Source organism: Trachemys scripta, chromosome 12, assembly GCF_013100865.1.
Source record: "Trachemys scripta elegans isolate TJP31775 chromosome 12, CAS_Tse_1.0, whole genome shotgun sequence".
NCBI lineage: Eukaryota > Metazoa > Chordata > Testudines > Emydidae > Trachemys > Trachemys scripta.
The window spans coordinates 8,131,379-8,151,724 of record NC_048309.1 but is presented as its reverse complement, the minus strand read 5'-3'; the positions used below and the strand labels follow the sequence as shown (position 1 = coordinate 8,151,724).

General features: G+C 46.1%; 1 protein-coding gene across 1 annotated transcript; it reads right to left on the bottom strand.

Annotated features, from left to right (window-relative positions):
- Positions 1 to 3,942: 3,942 nt before the first annotated feature.
- On the bottom strand, positions 3,943 to 9,421 carry HRH3 (histamine receptor H3). The gene is made up of 3 exons (XM_034787543.1): positions 9,175 to 9,421; positions 6,582 to 6,748; positions 3,943 to 5,231 (listed from the first exon to the last, which is right to left on the bottom strand). Exons 1-3 carry the CDS (start codon positions 9,419 to 9,421, stop codon positions 4,335 to 4,337), a joined length of 1,311 nt encoding a protein of 436 aa, XP_034643434.1. The 3' UTR covers positions 3,943 to 4,334.
- Positions 9,422 to 20,346: the final 10,925 nt, after the last annotated feature.

The following is a 20,346-nucleotide window of genomic DNA, read 5'->3' as shown; positions in this document are numbered from 1 at the left end:
GGATACTTTGCTTTCTCGTGCCATTCAGGGCTGCCTATAGCCCATTCTTTCTTTCTGAACAACCTTAGCTATGTCATGTGTGTCACACTGGAGAGAAGGCTATACATCAGGTCTTGACCCTTTGCTGCTTTTGCCACCGAATGCACGTTATTTTTCAAATGGATCAACAGCAGCGCCCCCTACTGAGCTTTTCTGTCCTGCACTGGGTCCCATTGCTGCCTTCTGAGCAGAAGGCTTCCAGTCACTTGTCTGACACTTGTCTGGAGGCTGTGTGACATGCCGTTGTTATGTCTGATTCTTGTGAGCAGGCACCATATATTCATGATTCTTCCTCTGGAATTCCCACTGAGAACAAGATGCTTGTGAATTTCACTCTACCACCTAGTCACATGAAAATGCAAATGTACTAAATTGCTACAGTGAGGGCAGGGAGAAAAGGACATCCTTTCTGAGGTGAGATCTTGTGTTCTGCAGCAGAGAACCCCAATGAGTCCAGCAAAGCCAGGGTAGATCAGACATGACACTCCCAATATTTCTAAGATTAAAAAAGAAGAAAACAAAAACTATTTTTTGGGAGGCAGGAGAAGGAAGTGAGGGAAAATCTAGGCAATCTTTAGATACCATGAAGTATAAACAAAAAAAAACCAACACCCCTTTTTCTCCCTTAAGTTATAACAGAGCTTCTAAAATATCATGGATAAGGTAATCACAGCTGCAGGCTAGTAACTTTGTTCACACGGATACTTTCTCTCCACTCTAAGGAGACCAGTGCAGTTTTTGATTTGACCCAGGGAGCTAATGTTAATGCAATCTTTTCAGACCATGATTTCATGAAACTAGTGCTGTAAAACAGCTGGACTTCAAAAAGAAATGTACAGTGTGCTCACTCAATGGACCTTATGTGCTCTCCAATTCCTGTTAATATATGGCAAAAGAAATCCGGCTGTTTCAGGAGCTGTCTCTCCTATGATACAGCTGGGCTTGTCTCCCCATGCAGATCACTGCGTACTCATTGCTTTTCAAACATGTTCTGTACTTTTTACTAACACCTTGTTTTCTATAGAGCATTCAGCACACTTTATATAAAAATAACTTTTATTGAGTTTCTCTGCAGCACAAGGAAAGCTACAAGTAGACTTCACAATACACAACCTCACAGGTCTTAATACACTTGTTATGTTGATTGAAAGATACATTTTAAACAAGTATGTAATAGTCACTTAACCAAGACTATTACAGATCCAAATACCGTAGACACAAAACAGAACATCATCAATAAAAATTCACTTGAAATGGCACTATTTATCTAATCAACAAATGTCACTGGAATGATTGGATTATATCATTTCTTTTATTCCTAGCAAAGGCCAAGAAACACAGTTATCTTCACAGCAGCTAAGTGTCATTAGGAATCACAATGTTAGGGTTTTTTTAGGGCTACTTTTCAACATTTTGGGTTCCTATTTGCAAATGTAGTTTCCAGGGTCCTGAACTCTAGTTCCTTTCTACAGACCTGTTAAACCTGAGCTCTTGCTGTGGTAATTAATAATTATGTATTTCTATTATGATAGTACCAAGAGGCCCTGCCTGGGATCAGGAGGTACTGTACAAACATATAGTAAGAGACAATCCCTATCCCCAAAAATATTACCATCTAAACAGGGAAGAATGACAACAGATAGGATGGGAAAGCAGAGGTAAAGTGACTTGGTGAAGGTCATGCACCAGGCTGGGGATAGATTTCTCCAGGTTTCTTGAAACTAGTGCTCTATCCACTGAACCACAAAACCGCAAAAAAAGTTCTTCAATGCTTACATTTGTTCCTTGCATCAGCTGAGCCAGGATTTCTGTTCAGGTGGGTGATGGGTGATCCTGGCAGGGGGCTGCAGGCTGGGACTTACTGAAATGGACAGCCATGAAACTCCCTTATTCCGGGGTTGCCACTCTATAAATTCCAAAAAGTATTTCTAAAATCTTGGAGAAGAGGCTTAGGGCTGGTCCACACTAAGCCCCCAGTTCGAACTAAGATACGCAACTTTAGCTACGTGAATAACGTAGCTGAAGTCGCAGTATCTTAGTTTGAACTTAAAGGTACTTACCACGGGTCCACACGCAGCAGGCAGGCTCTCCAGTCGACTCCGCCTACTCCTCTCGCGGAGCAGGATTACCGGCGTCGACGGCGAGTACTTATGGGATCGATTTATCGCGTCTAGACAAGACGCGATAAATCAATCCCAGAAGATCGATTGCTTGCCACCGAACCAGCGGGTAAGTATAGACGTACCCTTAGGCCATTCACTGGGCCTCACCCAACAGTGTCTGCTCACACTGGGGGCTGTGAGTGTGAAGAAGTTAGTAGCTGACTCGTGCTATAGTTCAATGAAGTATAGAGGTACTGCCCAGTTCCCACCAGTCTGATCTGAGTCCCCCAATCCCATAACAATCTGGGGTCTTGCTGTATTTCTCATTACTGTTATGCAAATCTATTATGATGGTTATTATAGAATGCACCTGTAAATCAACATGGTGCTTTGCAAACAGACATGTGATATAGCCAAATAGCTTAGTCTACATAAGAAAAGACAGACACAGGACAGCACTTCAGGAGTGGTGGGTATAGGGGGAGAAAAAGAGAGGAAGGATTTCCTATAGAGGTGAGATTTATGGCGGGATTTGAAGGAGCAGTGGATGCCGGAGGGCTCAGAGCAGAGAGGCTCCAGGCCCACGAAGTCAATCATAGCTGTAGGTGGGGAAATTCTATCAGTTTTTCAGCAAGAATCATTCAAGACTAACAGGGCAATAGTGAACTGATGCATGAATGTAGTTTGTTCTGTTCATGTGAACTTTAGTGGAGCTAATTTTGTCCGTTAACCATTCTAAGAGTGAAACATACTTTTTATTTACAATAGGCAGCTGGAGTGCTGTGGTCACTGCTTTTCATGCTAATATTGTCTCATTGCTTCCTTGTGCTCCCCACATCTGTTTTGTCTTGTCTGAGACTTAGATTGTAAATTCTTTGGGATAGAGAAGGTCTTGTGTGTGTGTGTGTGTGTGTGTGTGTGTGTGTGTGTGTGTGTGTGTATACAATGCCCAGCACTGTGGGGTCCTGGTCTGTGATACGGTTCCCAAGGCGCTATCACAATACAAATAATTATACATGGGCGGTGTTTGAAATGTTTGCTCCTTCCCATGCATGTGTAGTACACTGGCTATGAGAAGAGAACCTCAACCTCATGGCTAATATCTGGTTTGTAAAGGGTTAAACCAGTAGTTCTCAAACTTTTTTTTTTCCACTTGAAAATTGCTGAGGGTCTCGGCAGACCACTTAATGAGCTTTCCAAATGTTGTTTGTATCATTAGCTAACTATTGTAAAGCGCTTTGGAGAAAAGCGCTATATAAAAAAACTTAATAATAATTATCTTTTTTGTTCTACAAATAAAAGCACACAACTCATATTTTCATATCAGTAGTTTTACCTTTCTAATGCGATGGATGTGCCCTCTCTCCTCTACCACAGCAGCCACAGAGCTGAGGCTGGGAAGGAGGTGGGGGGTTCTCTCCCTTTCTCCCCCACCGCCGCAGCCCCTGAGCTAGGGCTGGGAAGAAGGGGGGTCTCTCCCCTACCACAGCAGCCCCAGCGCTCCCCAGCAGCTACAGCCATGGTCCTGGGGAAAGTCGTCGCTTTCTCTGGCCCCTGCAGCCTTGCACATCCCAAATTACCACCACCCCCTTTTCTCACCCCATTGCCCTCTCCCACCTACCTCCTATCCCCACCAAGGCCACTACCTCACCTTACATGTGCATCTTCTCCAGGGTCCAGGCACCTAATGCGTGGAGCCACGTCTATGCGGCTCCACTCATTAGGTGGGTGGGCCTTCATTCTCTTGTGTGCAGCCGCCCAGGCACCCACCTTAGAGGGAACTATCCGCGGGCCACCTGAACGGAACTTGTGGACCACTGGTGGTCCACAGACCACAGTTTGAGAACCTCTGGGTTAAACTATATATTACTTACAGTGGGCAAGATTAGATTTACATTTTGGGCTTCTTTTTTATAATAAGTACCAATGCCATGTTGGTTGGCTAGGTGGCAGTAGAGCTCTTCTGTGCGTGTGTAGGGGGGTGAACACAGACATAGGTGCCATGGGATTAAAAACACATCTGTCCATTCAGCCCATTTTTGTCCCTGCAGAGAGAGCAGGAGAAGTTAATACTGAACGCCCTTGCCCCCCGAAAGTGCTATCATCACATTCTTCACAGGAAATGAACTACTGTGGTTTTGCAAAATAAGACAAAGCGATAAGACAGCTCCTCAAATACATGGCTGGATTGACTCACTTCCAGCAGTGTTGGAGGGAATTGTGAGGTTGGATCTTTAACTTCTTGGGGCACAGGAGTTTAATGAAAGCTCTTCTAAAACTGTAGTGGCAGAGGGGATACAGGACAGGGTTAACGGCAGAGTTGATCCACAGGAGCCAGAAGGAAGTCTCATACCAGTAATCAGGGATGCAGTGGCCATGGCAAGCAGCTCGGATGATCATGAGGAGGGTGTATGGTGCCCAGCAAAGCCCAAAAATGCTCACTATAACTGCCAGTGATTTTGCCACCTTCTTGTCTCTGGAGAGCCTGAAACGTTGTGTGATGCTCTGGGAGACCATCTTCATCCGTTTCTCTAAAGACATTGTAGACGCTGAGTGTTTATAGCTCCTCTTGTTGAAAGACTTTGATTTCCCACTATAGGGCCCGGAGCTCTTTGAGTCTGATGTCTGTGAGTCTTTCACACTCTGACTGGCATTGGCAGCTGCTTGTTGTGTTTCAATTTTGGGAAGGTCTAGGGTTTGGGCTGCCTCTTTCTGGTCCCACTTACAGCATTTCAGAGAAAGCTTTCCTTCCGGACTCATTTCCAGCTCCTCCATGAACGACTGGTTCTGTACTTCGTGGAAGATATCTAGGCGGATTTTGGTGCGTTTCTGAATGTTCAGGTAAATGCTCAAGTTGAAAAACAATACACTGATGAAGGGGGTGAAAAACTCCAGCGTGGAGGCCGTCATGAGAAAATACCAGTTGTAGAAAAATTCAGCATAGCATTCCCCATCAGGTATGATGCTCTGGCCTGTTACGTATTCCCAGCTGATAATTGCAGGTCCATAGAGCAGGAAAGCTAAGACCCACACTGCTACCATCTTCAGCACTGCTTGCTTGGTATTACCTTGCTGAGCTCGGTATGTGACCTGGAGGGGAAAAATCTTTTCTTAGATATGACCAAATACATTAACTGGCTTAGACTGTTTTACAAACTGTAACATTTCTGGCAAAGTTGCTATACAATATCTCTGCAGTGTCTCAAATCCATGTGCTGGAGACAGCAGACTCAATCACTAGATAAATCACAATCCCACAGAGAAAAGCTAGGACTCTGCAGGTCCTGTAACTCCAAATCAAACTTGGCTCATGATTGGCCTAGAACAGTCCTGAACGGAGTCAGTACATTTCAGGGAGATATTCACCTTTTATGCCAATGAATCATTCTTGATCCATAGCTCAGCCCAAATTTGATATCTGCTTTTTAACCCCATTTCATAGATGGGTAAAATGAGGCAGACAGAGATTATTTGTCCAAGACTGCACCCTGAGTCAGTGGTAGAGCTGAGAATAGAATCCAGGGAGCCTCAATGTCTAGTCTGGTGCCCCAGCCACGTGCCTATGCTCTCCCTGAATGCACTTTGAAATTGTTAGAGGGGCCCACGCCAAACTCCTGTGTCCAATACATGTGAGCTTTGTTGCAATTTGGCCCCGGATTGCTGAACTTTATGCATTGGGCCCCTCTGTAGATATTTTGTACTGTACTTGTCAAGTATCAGAGGGGTAGCCATGTTAGTCTGGATCTGAAAAAAGCGACAAAGAGTCCTGTGGCACCTTATAGACTAACAGATGTATTGGAGCATAAGCTTTCGTGGGTGAATACCCACTTTGTCAGATGCATGAGATGCATCTACCCACGAAAGCTTATGCTCCAATACATCTGTTAGTCTATAAGGTGTCACAGGACTCTTTGTCGCTTTGTACTGTACTTGGAACCCTTCTAGCCTGTGAGTTGCTGTTCCCCTCCTATAAGGTGCTGAGTACCCTCAATTCCCATTGTAATAATTGTGCATTTAGGACATTTGGCACCTTGCAAGATTCCACTGCAACCTGTGAGCCAGTTCCTGAGTGAGACTGACTGTAACTCCCACTGAAATCAGTTTGTTTAATCTGGAAATAACCATTGCAAGTTGGTAATAAATTGTTTACCTCACTTGGATTGACTGGCTGTCACTCAAACACCTTCAGAGTCAGCGTTTGAGGGACAATCTGCTTCCTGGGTTCTGAACCTCAAAGGATTTGATTGTTTAAAAAAACACACACCTGAAGTCAAGGTTTGCAAGTGAATTGTATGTTTCCCAGGAATTTTTCTTTCCCATCACCAGACTAAAAGATGCATAATTTCCCAAGGAATCAAACAGCTTTTATTTAGCACAGATGACTCGAGACAATAAAGTGAGGGGGAAGGCTTTTCTCATCTCTGACATGTCAGTACTTACCGCTCTTGTCACAGAGAGGAATCTGTCATAGCTAATCAGTACAATGTTGAAGACTGAAGAGGTGCAGAGCAGATAATCAATTACCAGCCAGAGCTTGCAGAAGCTTTTCCCAAAGGCCCATCTTCCTGTCAGCACATAGGGCACATACAAGGGAATGCAAAAGGCACCTGCAATGAGAGGTGTTTATATTTGAAAGGGCTTCTGCACCACGCGCAGGTGCTTGAAAAAAGTAACTCACTCAAATGAAAGCTGAGAATAACTGTTGGTGTATGTGATGTCATTTGCAAGTCTGCTCAGTGGCCTTGGATGGCCATGTTGTGTATGGGCCAGCTTGTGACTGGTATTTGTTGGGTCACAGTTAGTGATTTCCCAGTGAGAGTCTCTTCAAAAGCTAATCTTATGACACATCAGCAGCAGCATAGGCTGCAAAGATAGAAAGGAGCCCACGAGGTGAGAATTCTGGCCCATGAACATCCAGGCTGTGATTTTCAAAGCGGCCTAAGGGATCTGGGGCCTGGATCCTCAAAGACATTGGTGCCTAGCTCCCATTGATTTCAGTGGGAGATAGGCATCTAAATACCTTTCAGGATCTGGGCTTTGGCTGCATGACTCCTATGAAAATTAATGGGAGTTGGGTGCCCAAATGCCTCAGGAAAAGCTTGAAATCTGAGTTTTAAAGGAAAGCTGTAAAGCAAGGTAACAATTTGGTTTTTTACCCATTACCGCCTCATGGCGATGCATAAAGAGAGCCTCCCAGCTCTTCCTTTAAAAATCAAAGCTTCCTTGGCTTGTATGTTGACCGGAGCTCCTCTTTGCTGGAGGACCCAGGTCAGTTCTTTTGGAGGGGCTCAACAGTGCTCTCAGCTGAAGGCCTGATCCTACAAAAGCTTACACAAGTGAATTTTCGTGGGTGGCTAGTTGACTCCAGTGCATGTGTGTTTGCAGAACTAGATACTCGGGTTGCAACCTGAGCTGCTGTTTTCTCTGCTCCCTCAATGAAGGGGAGGGGAAGATGAGTACCCTCTCCCTGCACTTGGCACACAGGGAAAGCTGAATCTCAACTTACTGCCTTATCACAGTTAACATATCTAAACCCTCCAATGATTTTGCCCAAATTCTCCAGCAACATGCCAGAAGTGAGGGCTTGATAGTTCTGTCAAAAATACAAATCGATTTTGAAAACAATCACTGAGCTCATCTGTGTATCAAAGAAGCAGGGAAAGACTGAACCAAGGTTTTCCTGGGCTTTGCAGCTTAGCTCTAAACCAGGGGATGTTCAGAGGCACTACCTAATTTGTCTAACATTCTGAACCACATAGAAGCACAGTTCAGTAACTCTGGCTTCCTATTTTTGCATGTGATACATTAATAATGTCCTTGCTGATCAGTGTGACTGTGACAAAAAAAAACGGTTCTTGTGTCTCCGAAGTGTAAGTCAAGGGTGGTGGGTGGCCGGCTGGCTGGCTGGCTGTGTGTGTCTAGAAGCTAAAGCAATCTCTCACCGGTTTGATGGCATATAATCCTTATGGGGAGTTGGGACCGTTATCCATTCGGAGCTAAACATCAATAAAGAAATCCACACCGTTCCTCCTGCTTAATCCCCCTCCCACGAAGATGCGTGTCGCAGCTACTAATCTTTGGCTCAGGGGATTGGTCAAGGCTGCATTCAGAGCTGATCTGAACTCAGCCCTTTCCTTTCAGCTTCACCAAACCGGGCTCTCTGGCTTAGCAAGAGAAATGGGACGGGGCGCCCTTCTCCTTTCGTGAGGCATGCAACTTGTTCTCCAAGCATCTGCTAGCTACAAGTCTGCGCGGTTACTTCCACTGCACATGCATCACCGCTAAATAACCCCTTGCAAGACAGGAAAAAAGTGCTCAGTTCCCGTAGTGCTCATTTTGCTGTCCACCCCCACGGACGTAACTAACAGAACAAATCTCCTCCTTGGACTCTTGTTTTCCTTTTAACAATGCACGTCTCACCGAGTAGCATGCCCTGGTGGCCGGCCTGATATCAGTGTTGCCATGTTAACTGGGCATCACCACACGGTGTAAATAACTGGACTTCAAACTGCATCTTCTTTCCAGAATAGACTGTACGTGTGCCGTGTCAAAGGTATCTGCCTTAGCGATCGGTGCGTACAGCCGGATCTAGAGTACGTTGTGGAAAGAAGCTGCGGTGGTAGATAATTTCCATGTGAAGTCCAGTACTCAGAAAGGGGGAATAACCCATGGTTTATATTGCCCACATTATTACAGTGACATTTGTTCTGATGTTTGAAACTGGTTAGCTGTGGGTGACAACCCTTTGCAAGGGCACAGCGGGAGCTCACGCGTTTGCAAAGATTGCCTGGAAGCCCATTTTGACCTGAGCCACAGGGCAATGACTTGACCCAGTCCCCTATTTCTCTCTGGAGGGGCTGATATCGCAGCCCCTAAAATAAAGCCCAGCTACGGGGATCTTTGCTGCTACCTTTTAAACACACCCAACTTTCAGCCCAGCGGGGAAATCGGTGTCCGACTTGCTGTTCCGGAGTCGGCTGGCCCCGGGAACCCCAAGCTGGGTGGGAAAAGTGAAACCGACGTGGTACTTTACCTACTAGGAAATCGGAGATGGCCAGGTTGAGGAGGAAGTAATTGTTCTGGGTCCGCAGGCTGGAGTCCACCACGAAGGCCAGCAGGACCAGCGCGTTCCCAACCACGGTGGCCACGATCAGCAGAGCCATGAGCACGGCCAAGGTGATGGTCCACGTGGCCCCGAACCTGCCCAGCAGCTGGTCGCCGGCTCCTTTGCCTCCAGCCGCCGAGGCGTTGAGGGGCCAGTCTTGCAGGTTGCTGTCCATTTCAGCACCACGCCGCTCAGCGACTCAGGCGGCAGCACCGGTCCGCACCATACCGGTGGCGGGGGCCGATCCAGCTTGCCAACGGGGCCTGATTCTTGGGCAGAGTCACACGCAGCCCAATCGGCAGCGGCGGCTGCCTTGTTCCCCCCCTTCTCTGGAGCCCCTGAGAGGCATCGGCCAGAAGGCACCAAAGCGCTTCTGCCCGCAGCGCTCCGCTTGCAGGGACGGGGAAGGAGCAAAGGGGGCTCACTCCCGAGGGGTTAGTACCTGATCTCTCTCGGCGCCAACTGCACCGGGAGGGGCTCGGTGCCCGCCGCTCCCCTGAGTGGCTTCGTAATGCTCTGACCAGCCTAAATCCGTGTGCTCCCGCTGGCTGCCGAGTCCCGAAGCGCGGCGTGGTTGGAGGAGCAGGCGGTGGGAGGCAGGAATCACACCGCAGTCACTCTGGGTTAGCGAAGCGCTGCTTCCAGTGTAAACGCTCCACTGCTTCTGCAGAGCGGAGGACCCAGCGGGAGGCCACGCGGTCATGGGCTGGAGCGTTCAGCCTCTCCGGCCCGCTGTTTCCCCCTCTTTCCGACTCCGTGTCCCTGGCTCTGAGGAGACAATGCCCAGAGCTTGGCTTCTGTGCTCAGAGGAAACAACTGGCCCCATTTTCATGAGGAACGGATCCAGGCTTAGAAATAATTCACTAAGAATTTGGAGGATCAGTGACACTGGAGTCGGACATCCTATCTGACCCTTCCCACTCACCGTGGTTGAGTCCCACAGGTACCTGCCAGGCTGTAGTAAACACCAGGGTTTTAATGCGATCCTCTGTATTCAATATGCGTAGGAATTGCTGTACCAGAACAGACTTATGGTCCCTCCAGTACAGTATCCTTTTTCTGACAGTGGCTATCATCTGTTTCAGAGGAAGGTGCAAGGAGGCTGGACAATTATGGAATAACTTGCCCCTCTCAGTTAAGTGGTTCTCGAATGCCCCGAAGCAGGAGGGTTTATGACCCTTCTAATGTTTCAAATCCAATCGAATGTAAATGTGGATGTCCACAATAGCCACAGAAAGACCCCATGTTGTTTTGAATCCACGGAAAGATCTCGTGTTGGTTTGAATCCCACCATGCTCTTGGCCACAATGACATGTAGTGTCAAGGAGAACCATCCATCCTGATTCTTCTCTTAATTAGGTGTAAATCAGGCGTAACTCCTCTGGAATTAGTAGAATTAGCCACTAAAGCATGACCCACACAGCAGGAGAGAAGGGCATTAAGCTTCCTGTGATATGGGATGCTCCATGGCTGGCTATTCTCAATCTTTCTAAAACCAAGTTTGGAACATTCTTAGAAGGTCCATTTTCATTAGAAAGATAGAAGCTTAATGCTTCATCATTCCTCCAGGTTACACTTTATAATAAGAATAATCTTTACTCTGCTAGTGTCTGCTATAGGGTATCTCCATCCTAGAAGAATCACCAAGTACAGTAAAACCTATTGGCGGAGGACCTGGTCCAGTTCCCATTGGGAGTCTTTCCATTGACTTCAGTGGGGAATTGGGTTGGGCCCACTAAAATGCAGCCACCTCTGGGGGAGAGGATGCCAGCCAGAGAGGCAACTAATATGCTGCAGCGGAGGCAGGAAATGATTGGCTGAGGGCCCTGAACAAACTCTTATTCTATAGAAAAATTCGTAACTATGAAATATTATGTAAATTGTTAGAGAAGAGCGATGAAGGACTAAGACTAGAAAACATTGTGAACCCTAAAACATGCATGATTCTAATGCTGTAGGAGACTTGTGGAATTCTCATAACTCAAAAACATATTTTCACATAATGATGGCTGGCAGAGTTCACCGGGGAACCCACCACCACCTTATTAGCAGTGGTTGATCTTGCTGGGAAAGGACTAAGGGGATTCTGCTGACACTGTGACTCATTGCTTTGCCTGGATATAATGAAAGTGGAAGTAGCTCTCTGAAGAAAGAAGATCAAGGGTGTGGGCTGAGCAGTCTTGAGGGAGGAACACTTTGGAGCAATCAAACCTAGGAAGAAGGTTCAAGCTGATCTTAATGGCCCCAGTCCAGCACAGAACTTAATTATGTGTTTCACTTTAACATTATTGGGACTATCTGCATGCTTAAATTCTTTGTTGGGTCACAGCTTATGTTACAGGATTGTTTTCTGCATTTAAAAAACAAACTGGACAATAAAGTTTGGACTTTGCATACTATGTGGATTGTATTTGAAGAACAGATTGGGAAAGGCAGCTCAAAGATATTAGACAAAACATCTTCAGTGTTCATAAGTGAACAAAATGTTCTGCTTCTGTTTCTTCCTAGGGTCTGCAGTAGTGAGAGAAGCTTCCCCATATGTATAGGAAGTAATGATTCAACTCAGTACCACAAAGCCTGGGAACAGAAGGATTCTGCCCAGTCATTTCACAGTTCTGTCAGAGGATGTCACTGTGTGCTTGTCACCACCAGCACAAGAAACTGAATAAATCAGATTAACAGCAAAGCGGGAAAAATACAGAGAAAATGCACCATATGTGAGATAAAAATATTGCTACCTGAAATAGTCCAGAACCACAGATGAAGGTTTGTGCATTAGTTAGACTCCGAATAACTTCATGCATGACTACAGGGAAGCTATGAGGAGACCAGATTTAAAGATAAGTTTGACTGAATATCAATATGTTCCAATAGATCTGCTGCTATATTTAGAACAGGGGATCGCCTTTTCAGTGCTGGGTGCTATATTGGCACTAATGTGAGTGGATCTTAAGATTCCTGTGAGTGTTTGATCCTAAACTGTTTAATGAACAAGCAGGCCTGCTTCACTTTGCTGCCATTTGAGGGGTCATATTATTCGTCACTTGTAAATATTCAGGCAGCCACTGGGTATTCATGAAAATGTTTATGATCTCCTAATGATTCTGGGTCTGTGAATGCATTATTAATGATCTGTTATTAGTTATTCACTATTGACCATTCATCACTTGGTGTTCTCCTGCTCACAAAGTTTCCATCATCCAATCAGGAAGCAGAAACTGTACCTGGTGATTAAGGTAATTTAAGCTGGTTGAAATGATTTGCAAATTGAAATATGGCCTAAATTCTTAATGACAATGGCTAACCCCAACTAATTCTCCCTGCAGTATTAATTACATGACAGTTGCCATAGTAGAGCAGACTATCAGTGTAGTTCAGTATCTTGCCCTAGCAATGATCTCTATCTCCTACTTCAGAGAAAGGTAAGAAATGCCTTAAAATGTGCTTGGGACAACTGTGAAATATCTTGGCAGTAGGAAAAAAAATCCCTCCTGTCCTCCACAGGTGATCAGATTAAACCCTGAAGCATGAGGGTTAATAGAACTTCTAGCTTTCTGACCTACCTGCCCATCTAGTGCATATCATAGACATGTACATATAGGGTGAAATTCAACACTGTTCAGAAGGTCCATGCTGGTCCTATGCATGATTTAAGTGCCACTTAGGCCTTTGGGGCTTATATACCACTTAAGTCCCACTTATGCTCAAGGGTCCAAAGTAGGATTTAAGGGATGCATAGGGCCTTCCTTGTGTGGGCTTTCTGCACAGTGGTACATTTCACCAATAAATATTTAACCTCGTTAAATAAATTTTCCCTAGGTGGTGAATTCCACAGGTTGAAGAATTATTTTATACTTCTATCCATTTTGAATTTGCTACCCTGTCAGATGGGCATGAGCCCTAACTCAGATAGCAACTCCCCTGAGCTTAGTTCTCATTCTGGATATGAGCTTTGCAGCTGGCACCTATTTTTAAAGAGGATGCAAATGTAATGTGTGTGCCCTTTAAGACTGCTTTACACTAAAAGTGCAGTGTAGACAAGCCCCTAAACCCTGTTACACTTGAAAGTTATTTTGGATCAAGGTAGGGTATGAATTTAAAGTGCTGGAAATAAGAAGGTCCATCTAGGGAGCTATTAAGGAATAGCTACTGTAGTTAATTTACCCATGTAGACAAGCCCTTAGTATAAATGAGAAACAGCTTCCCAACTTCTCTGATTTTTAGGGAAGTTAAACATTGCACATAGCAACTGGCCCCTATCTTTAGACTGGGACAAATCAAAGTCCTGGATCCAACTTCCAAACTTTGAGAGTGTTCGGACCAACATACTGATCCCAGATCTGTGGATTAGGCCCATGTCTAAATTTTAGTTTCATTGAACACTGCTGTTCTTCCCTCGCTGTTTGGTAGTGACAACCATGGGCCTTTGGGGTTGTGGTTGGGAACCTGTAGTCATGCCCTCGCACATGGCACTCTCATAGTTTTGCACATAGCTTATTGCCATCAGCCTCTCTGTTTCCTCTGTTTTCTGTATTCGTTCCTACATCCTGCAGGGACTAATTTTAAGTTGCCTTTGACATGCTTCCTCTGCTCAGCATCAATCATGTTCATGATCTCTGCTGTGACTTGCACACAGACATATGTGCTGGGCATGGCAGGCATTGCAGTTGCTCTTGTGCTTAACACAATTCCCGTTCAGATAAAAAAGTGACTGACTGATTATCCTCTGAGGCAGTGTTGATTATTCATCCTGCTTATCCATCCTTCCTAGTGGAAATCTCTTCTCCCCTCCAGGGTTGATTCTTTGATAGTGCTTCTTATTCTTCCTGTTTCCAGCGTTTAGCATCTTGGAGTCCCATTTAATCCCCAGCTTTCTGCTGAGTTTCCTAGATAATATTTTTATTTGGGCATAAGTTTTTACGAAACTTATGCCCAAATTAATTTGTAGTCTCTAAGGTGCCACAAGGACTCCTCGTTGTTTTTGCTGATACAGACTAACACGGCTACCACTCTGAAACCTAGATAATATTGTTGTCATATTTCAGAGTAGCAGCCATGTTAGTCTGTATCTGCAAAAAGAACAGGAGTACTTGTGGCACCTTAGAGACTAACAAATTTATTTGAGCATAAGCTTTCGTGGGCTACAGCCCACTTCATCAGATGCATAGAACGGAACATATCTGATGAAGTGGGTTGTAGCCCACGAAAGCTTATGCTCAAATAAATTTGTTAGTCTCTAAGGTGCCACAAGTACTCCTGTTCTTATTGTTGTCATAGTATCACTTGAGGAAGCCATTCATGTTACAGGCTCTATGCATTCATGCATTCATGCATTTCTGAGCCCAACATACACGCCTCTATTGCATCTTGGTGCTGTTTGTTATCTCCTTATTTATTTGCAATTCATGAAGACTTCTGGCAGAATGTTTACCAGTGCTAAGGTGTCAAATACAGAGATGGGTTCATGCTGTGAAACCTGTCTGCAGAATCTCAATATCCCAAATTAAGCACTCGAGATTTTGTTAGGTTCATTAAAAAGATAGGGACCAGCTAAGAAATTCAGATCCAGGGTTTTGGGTTGTGATCACCTTTAGGATCCAATAAAATATTCTTGTGGTGTTCATTGGCTTCAAGTGGAACTTATATCATATTTATACAATCTACTGTGACTTTATTCATTGAGAGACCCTTTTTCCTTCTGAGGAATAGATAAGGGACTGTTCCTAAAGTCCAGACAGCATCATGTTTGCCCTGAGATATCTATTATGCATAATAATCATAGAGCAGAAAGGCATCTCTTGTTATCTTGACAGCTCAAGTATTGTTGTTTAAATGGACAGCTTCTCCTACAATATGATAGCCCTGCTTTGATCACTAAAACCACTTCTGATTTCATCTTAGTATGCATATTCTCCAGGCAGTTTTTCTTAAAGAATGTGTGAGCTGAAGCCTCTCACACTCACATACCCATCACAACCCAAACAATTAGAAATGGGGCTGAACCAAAATTCTTGATCCAAACAACCCCAAACTTTGCAGTGTGGGGAAGTAATGGAACTGGGTCAGAACTTTGCAGCTTAACTTCATCTCTATATTTTATTCCATTTTCAGAGGGCTTGTCCACACTTAGAAGTGCTTATTCTGGTATAGTTTATTCCAATTAGGGAATCAAAATAAGCTCTGTGGGTATGAGGCACCTTTATACCAATATAACTGCATCCACACTGGCATAACGGTGTCAGGAAAAATTACACCCCTAACCAACATAGTTATATCAGTAAAACTGTAGACGAGTGTAATGTAGTCCAGTCTCCAGTGATGGTGTCTTTTCCCCCTTCATGAATGAATAAATGGGAGAGACCTTCAAACAGAGATTGAAATTCCTCCTATTCCTGAAGTAACGGAACCCAGAGCAGTATATAAACTGAACATGGCTCTAAAAAAGGCAGCTGCTCCAAATTAGGACAGGTAAAAGTAAAGCGGTTCTCTCCGAAAAGCTTTCAGCATTCCTTTCATTAGTGAGTTCACACGTTGGCTTGCTGATTTATTAAACAGGCGGAAGTGGGATTGAAGCAAGTAAGGGGCATGATGTTGACTTCATTTGAGCACTGCCTGCCTGTAGTGAGGCGGTGTGGCTCCCCTCCTGCCCAGAAGAGGGAGCCCACGTGCAGGCACCAGAGTGGGTGGGACCACCACCGCCTGTCCCCGCCCCCCCCGGAAGTCAAGGGGCGGGACAGGAAGTATAAAGGTCGGCCGCCAGAGCTCAGTTGGTGCCCAGCCACCACAGGGAGCAGACGTGCGGCCGGGAGCTCCTGGCCAGGAGACCGTCGAAGACCGGGGCTTGGACCCTAGCTGGCCTGAGCTACCCCGGGCCCGCTACGAAGAGGAGCTGCCGGAGCCCGTTCACGTCCGCCACTGGGAGAATCCCTGGGAACCGCACCCCACTAACCCTGAGGGTGAGACTGGACCCGAACCCCTTCGCCCCTGCTGCTATCCAGAGGAGCCGCCTGAGGACCATTGGCCGGACTTCCCGGCAGAGCTACCGGACTTGCCGCCGAGCCCGGGCAGAGAGGAGCCCATGCAGATGGACTGGCCCGATTCCGGCGCAACGAACGAGGTAGGCTTTGAGGGGGATCACGGAAGTAGCCCGGGGGTAGCCGACCCCGGTCCGGCTGCAACCGAGTGTGAGCCTATGTCAGTGTGTTGCGGTCTGGATACCCCACTGACCAGCAGCGGCAGCAACCGCTGTTAGGGCCCCGGGCTGGAACGCAGTGGAGTGGGTGGGCCTGCGTTCCCCCCTGCCACCCCCGCTCACGGGTGGCAGGCATCCCCCTCACCCAACACTCGGCTACAGAAAGCCTAGGCGTGCCTTGCCTGGGCTCTGAACTAGTTGCTCACTCAGCCCCTGCAAACAAGGGCCTGAGCTCAACTGTGTTTGCCCCGCCCTGATCCAGGGCCTGGGCTTTGAACTATTCACTCGCTCAGCTCCCTGCAAACAAGGGCCTGAGCCTAACTGTGTTTGCCCTGCCCTGATCCAGGGCCTGGGTTCTGAACTGTCTGCTCGCTCAGCCCCTGCAACCAAGGGCCTGAGCTAATTGTGTTTGCCCCGCCCTGATCCAGGGCCTGGGCTCTGACTGCCGGCTCGCTCAGCCCCTGCAACCAAGGGCCTGAGCTAACTGTGTTTGCCCCGCCCTGATCCAGGGCCCGGGCCTTGAACTATTTGCCCGCTCAGCCCCCTGCAGTCAGGGGCCTGAGCTTTAACTGTGGTTGCTCCGACTCTGCACCAAAGAGCCGGAGTTTCGGGACTAACGGACTGCTTGTTCCCACAGTAGTGAGTCGGTGTGGCTCCCCTCCTGCCCGGAAGGGTCGAGCCCCGGCTAGGACCCACTACATTGCCACTCTAAATTCATCTGTTGTTAAATGTTCATAGAACTAAACTTTGTTGCCAATTTTAAAACGGTTTCCAGTTTTATGGTGTTTGGCTTGTTACAAACAAGCATGGGATCACAGCCAATCAAACTCAATATCTGGCAGTTGTGAGTAGCCAATACCAAAACTATGGGACACATTTAATGAGTGAAAGTGTGCCCCAGGTCAGAGTGGGAGAAACTTGTTGCCATTATTTAAAGTTGAAGCAGTCCTCTAGAAAATGCATGGTGAAGGCAGTGGTCATTATAACCACCAATGGAAAACCTCTCTCTGCCATAGACACAGACGGCCGAAGAGGTAGGGAAAATGCAGTAGTTCGGTTGTGCGGGAGGAGGATCTCAGAAGTCTTTGCTGGGAGGGCAACCCTCTTTTCTGCTACAGAACTGGGCTCCATGGGAGGAGCACACAGAGCCGTAGGGTGTGGAGAGTGGATCTGTGACTAAGTGGGTCCACCAGCCAACCTTTCCCCTTCTGTGCAATAGGGCAGGGGAAGGGATAGTCCTGCTGGTTCAGTAGCTTTAGAGGCTACAATAGCAATGTCTGTACAACTCTGCTGCAGCTCTGTAGCCTGGGGAAGGCAAGATTCTGGCCTGCCCAGCAGAACTCCCCTGTGTGTAGCCTTGTTATTTGGGCTGTGCACAGGAAGTGGGATTTGGTCCAATAATCGTAATTGCATTTATACAGTGAGCACCTGCTGATGTGCTTGGAGCCCTGTACAACATCCTGAAACCAATGTAATGTACAGGAGAATCATCAAGGGGTGTTAGCATTGCCAGTACTTTCAAAGGCCTATAAAGATGTTCTTGGCGTCACTCTCCTTGATGAGTGTCTTCCCTTCCTCTAACTACAAGTCTGATCCTGCAAACCCTTGCTCATTTGAAGAGTCCCCAACTGCTGTGGCACTACTCAGGTGATTAATGGTGTGCAGGATTGGGCCCTGAGTGTAAACCACATGGACGGTAAGCCACAAAGCACATTTTGTTTAGAGCAGAGCCATCTCTGCTCAAAACAAAAGAGAGGGGTTCCCCTTGCGATGAGTGAGCTGTAGTTTTACTGTTCCTTATCTGTCTCCTGAGAAGTTGGGGTGTGTATGAAGCAACCTTTAGGGCAAGAGATGGTTAAAAGAAAACACCTGTGCTTCTTTCGCTAGTGGTGGGAGTTCAAACTACAATGGCACCTGCACAAGTACTTATGAATCCCATCCTGTTTTTTATTTCTCTTTCTTCCTATTTCAAACAACGAGCTATTTTGCCCTTTGTCGTTGTCTGAACTTACTTGGTTCTAAGAAATTCAGACATCTCGGCAGCCATCTGAACAAGCTATCAGCCACCTGCTAAGGGGCACGTGTGACTGGAATAGGTTAGAGCACTCCCAGAACTACAGCAGAATGAGAAGCCAAGAGGAACCTTATAGTTGTGGCTTTGCCAGGCCATTGTGCTTCTGCTCCTGCACAAACAGAGAATCAAAACGTGAAAAAGAGTCTTTTAAATATGCCATCGGAGAATAGGATGAAACAGGAGGAAATGCTACAGGAACATTTCCCTTTATGTTACAGCCTTTTCCAGAGAAATGCCTATTCTTGAATGTGTTTCCCTATTAAAAAGATGGCTGATGAGCACAGAGCTTTTAAGATTTATTAGGATTGAAAAATTGTAAGGGAAACAGTCTGACAATCCAAACATTGATGGAACGCAATGAAATCAGCCATTGGACACGCTTCATTCTCTGCTTCAACCAGGTGTCAGAACAACTTCTACTAGCGTCAGAATGCGTTTTTTCCTTGCCAAGTTCCAAGATACTCTATACAATAAGGTTAACTCTTGACAAATATGGCAATGACAAGAGCAGCCCTTCATGAAATACAACAAACTTCTCTGTGGGTTTTCAAAATTATGATGTCCCATGTTGTGAGTCTAAGAACAGCATTTACCTGTATGCATCGAACCAGCACCTCCCCCATGAGTCGCAGATGTAACATGCAGCAACGCACAGTGGTATGACCCACATATGCCTAATCAGCAATATAGATACCCAGGCTGGGGCATGGTCTCCTATCCAAGCACATCAGTGATATTTTTAACATCTTCAAACAGGAGTGACGGTCCCATGAGGCCTGCTGATTTAGTCGTAGAGGTATAGGGGTGGCAAGCCAGGCAGTCTGATCCAGTGGAGACAGCATTGGCCCAGAAGCTCTGGGTTCCATTCTCAGGTCTGCCACTGAACTGAACGCAGGCAAGTCACTTCACTGCTCCGTGCCTCAGTTTCCTTTGTGTGCAGTGGAGCTAATGCTACTTAGCTTTCTTTGTAAAGCACTTTGAGATCTACAGATGGAAATTCTTATGTAAGTGCATATGGTATTATTATTCATCCATCCCTTTCTTATTGCAAGTTGCTATTTCCTAGTGTTTGGCCAAGTCTAGAATTAAATGTCACAAGGCTTGAGTCTTCCAGTACTTGCAAGGCCTCTAGATGCAGGGAGATCAAGTCCATGCTGTTGTCTTCCTTTTCAGAGTCTTTTTTCTGTGGCCCAGGGCTGACCAAGGAGTGGCCCAAAGCCTGGCCCAGATTTTCGTAACTGCCTGTATATGTAAACTGTTCACAAGCCATTACCACGGCTGTATGAATCCTCACAGTAATTGTACCTGGAAATCCAGCATGCGCACTTCAGGACATGCAATTATAGAACTCTGCATCATAGCAGCCAGTTAGTTGCATGGGAAGAAGGATCAGGTGACGGTGACTATGTTTTGAAGAAGAGGCAACTGGGGAGATCCTAGCTATGAAGAACCAAAGAGTTCAGGACACTTAAACTTCTCCATCCCCAACAGACTAGTAACTAGTGTGTATGAGTTGAATTTGAATGGGAGGATTCCTACAGCAGCAGTAGATACACTGAGCAGCCATTCTGGAAGAAGTTGAGGTGTAGGGTGTTGCTGTAGAAAACAATGGTGAAAGCCAGAGAGATCCGAAAAAAAATGATCCTAGTTTTGGCTGTAACCTGAAAAATCTGGACACAAAAAAATGCCAAGAAATGTACCATTTGGCACAGAAAGATTGTGTTTGGCTTTGAGCCCGATCTAAAGCCCATTGAAGTCTACTGGGAACCTTTCCTTTGATGTCAGTGGGCTTGGGATCATGCCTTTTGGAAACTAAATCTTTAAAATTACAAAT

Coding starts and splice junctions, on each gene's coding strand:
- HRH3 (XM_034787543.1), bottom strand. CDS start 9,421: ATGGACAGCAACCTGCAAGACTGGCCCCTCAACGCCTCGGCGGCTGGA. Junction 6,749..9,174: donor CATCTCCGATTTCCTAGTAG/GTAAAGTACCAC, acceptor CTCTCATTGCAG/GTGCCTTTTGCATTCCCTTG. Junction 5,232..6,581: donor TCCTCTCTGTGACAAGAGCG/GTAAGTACTGAC, acceptor TTTCCCCTCCAG/GTCACATACCGAGCTCAGCA.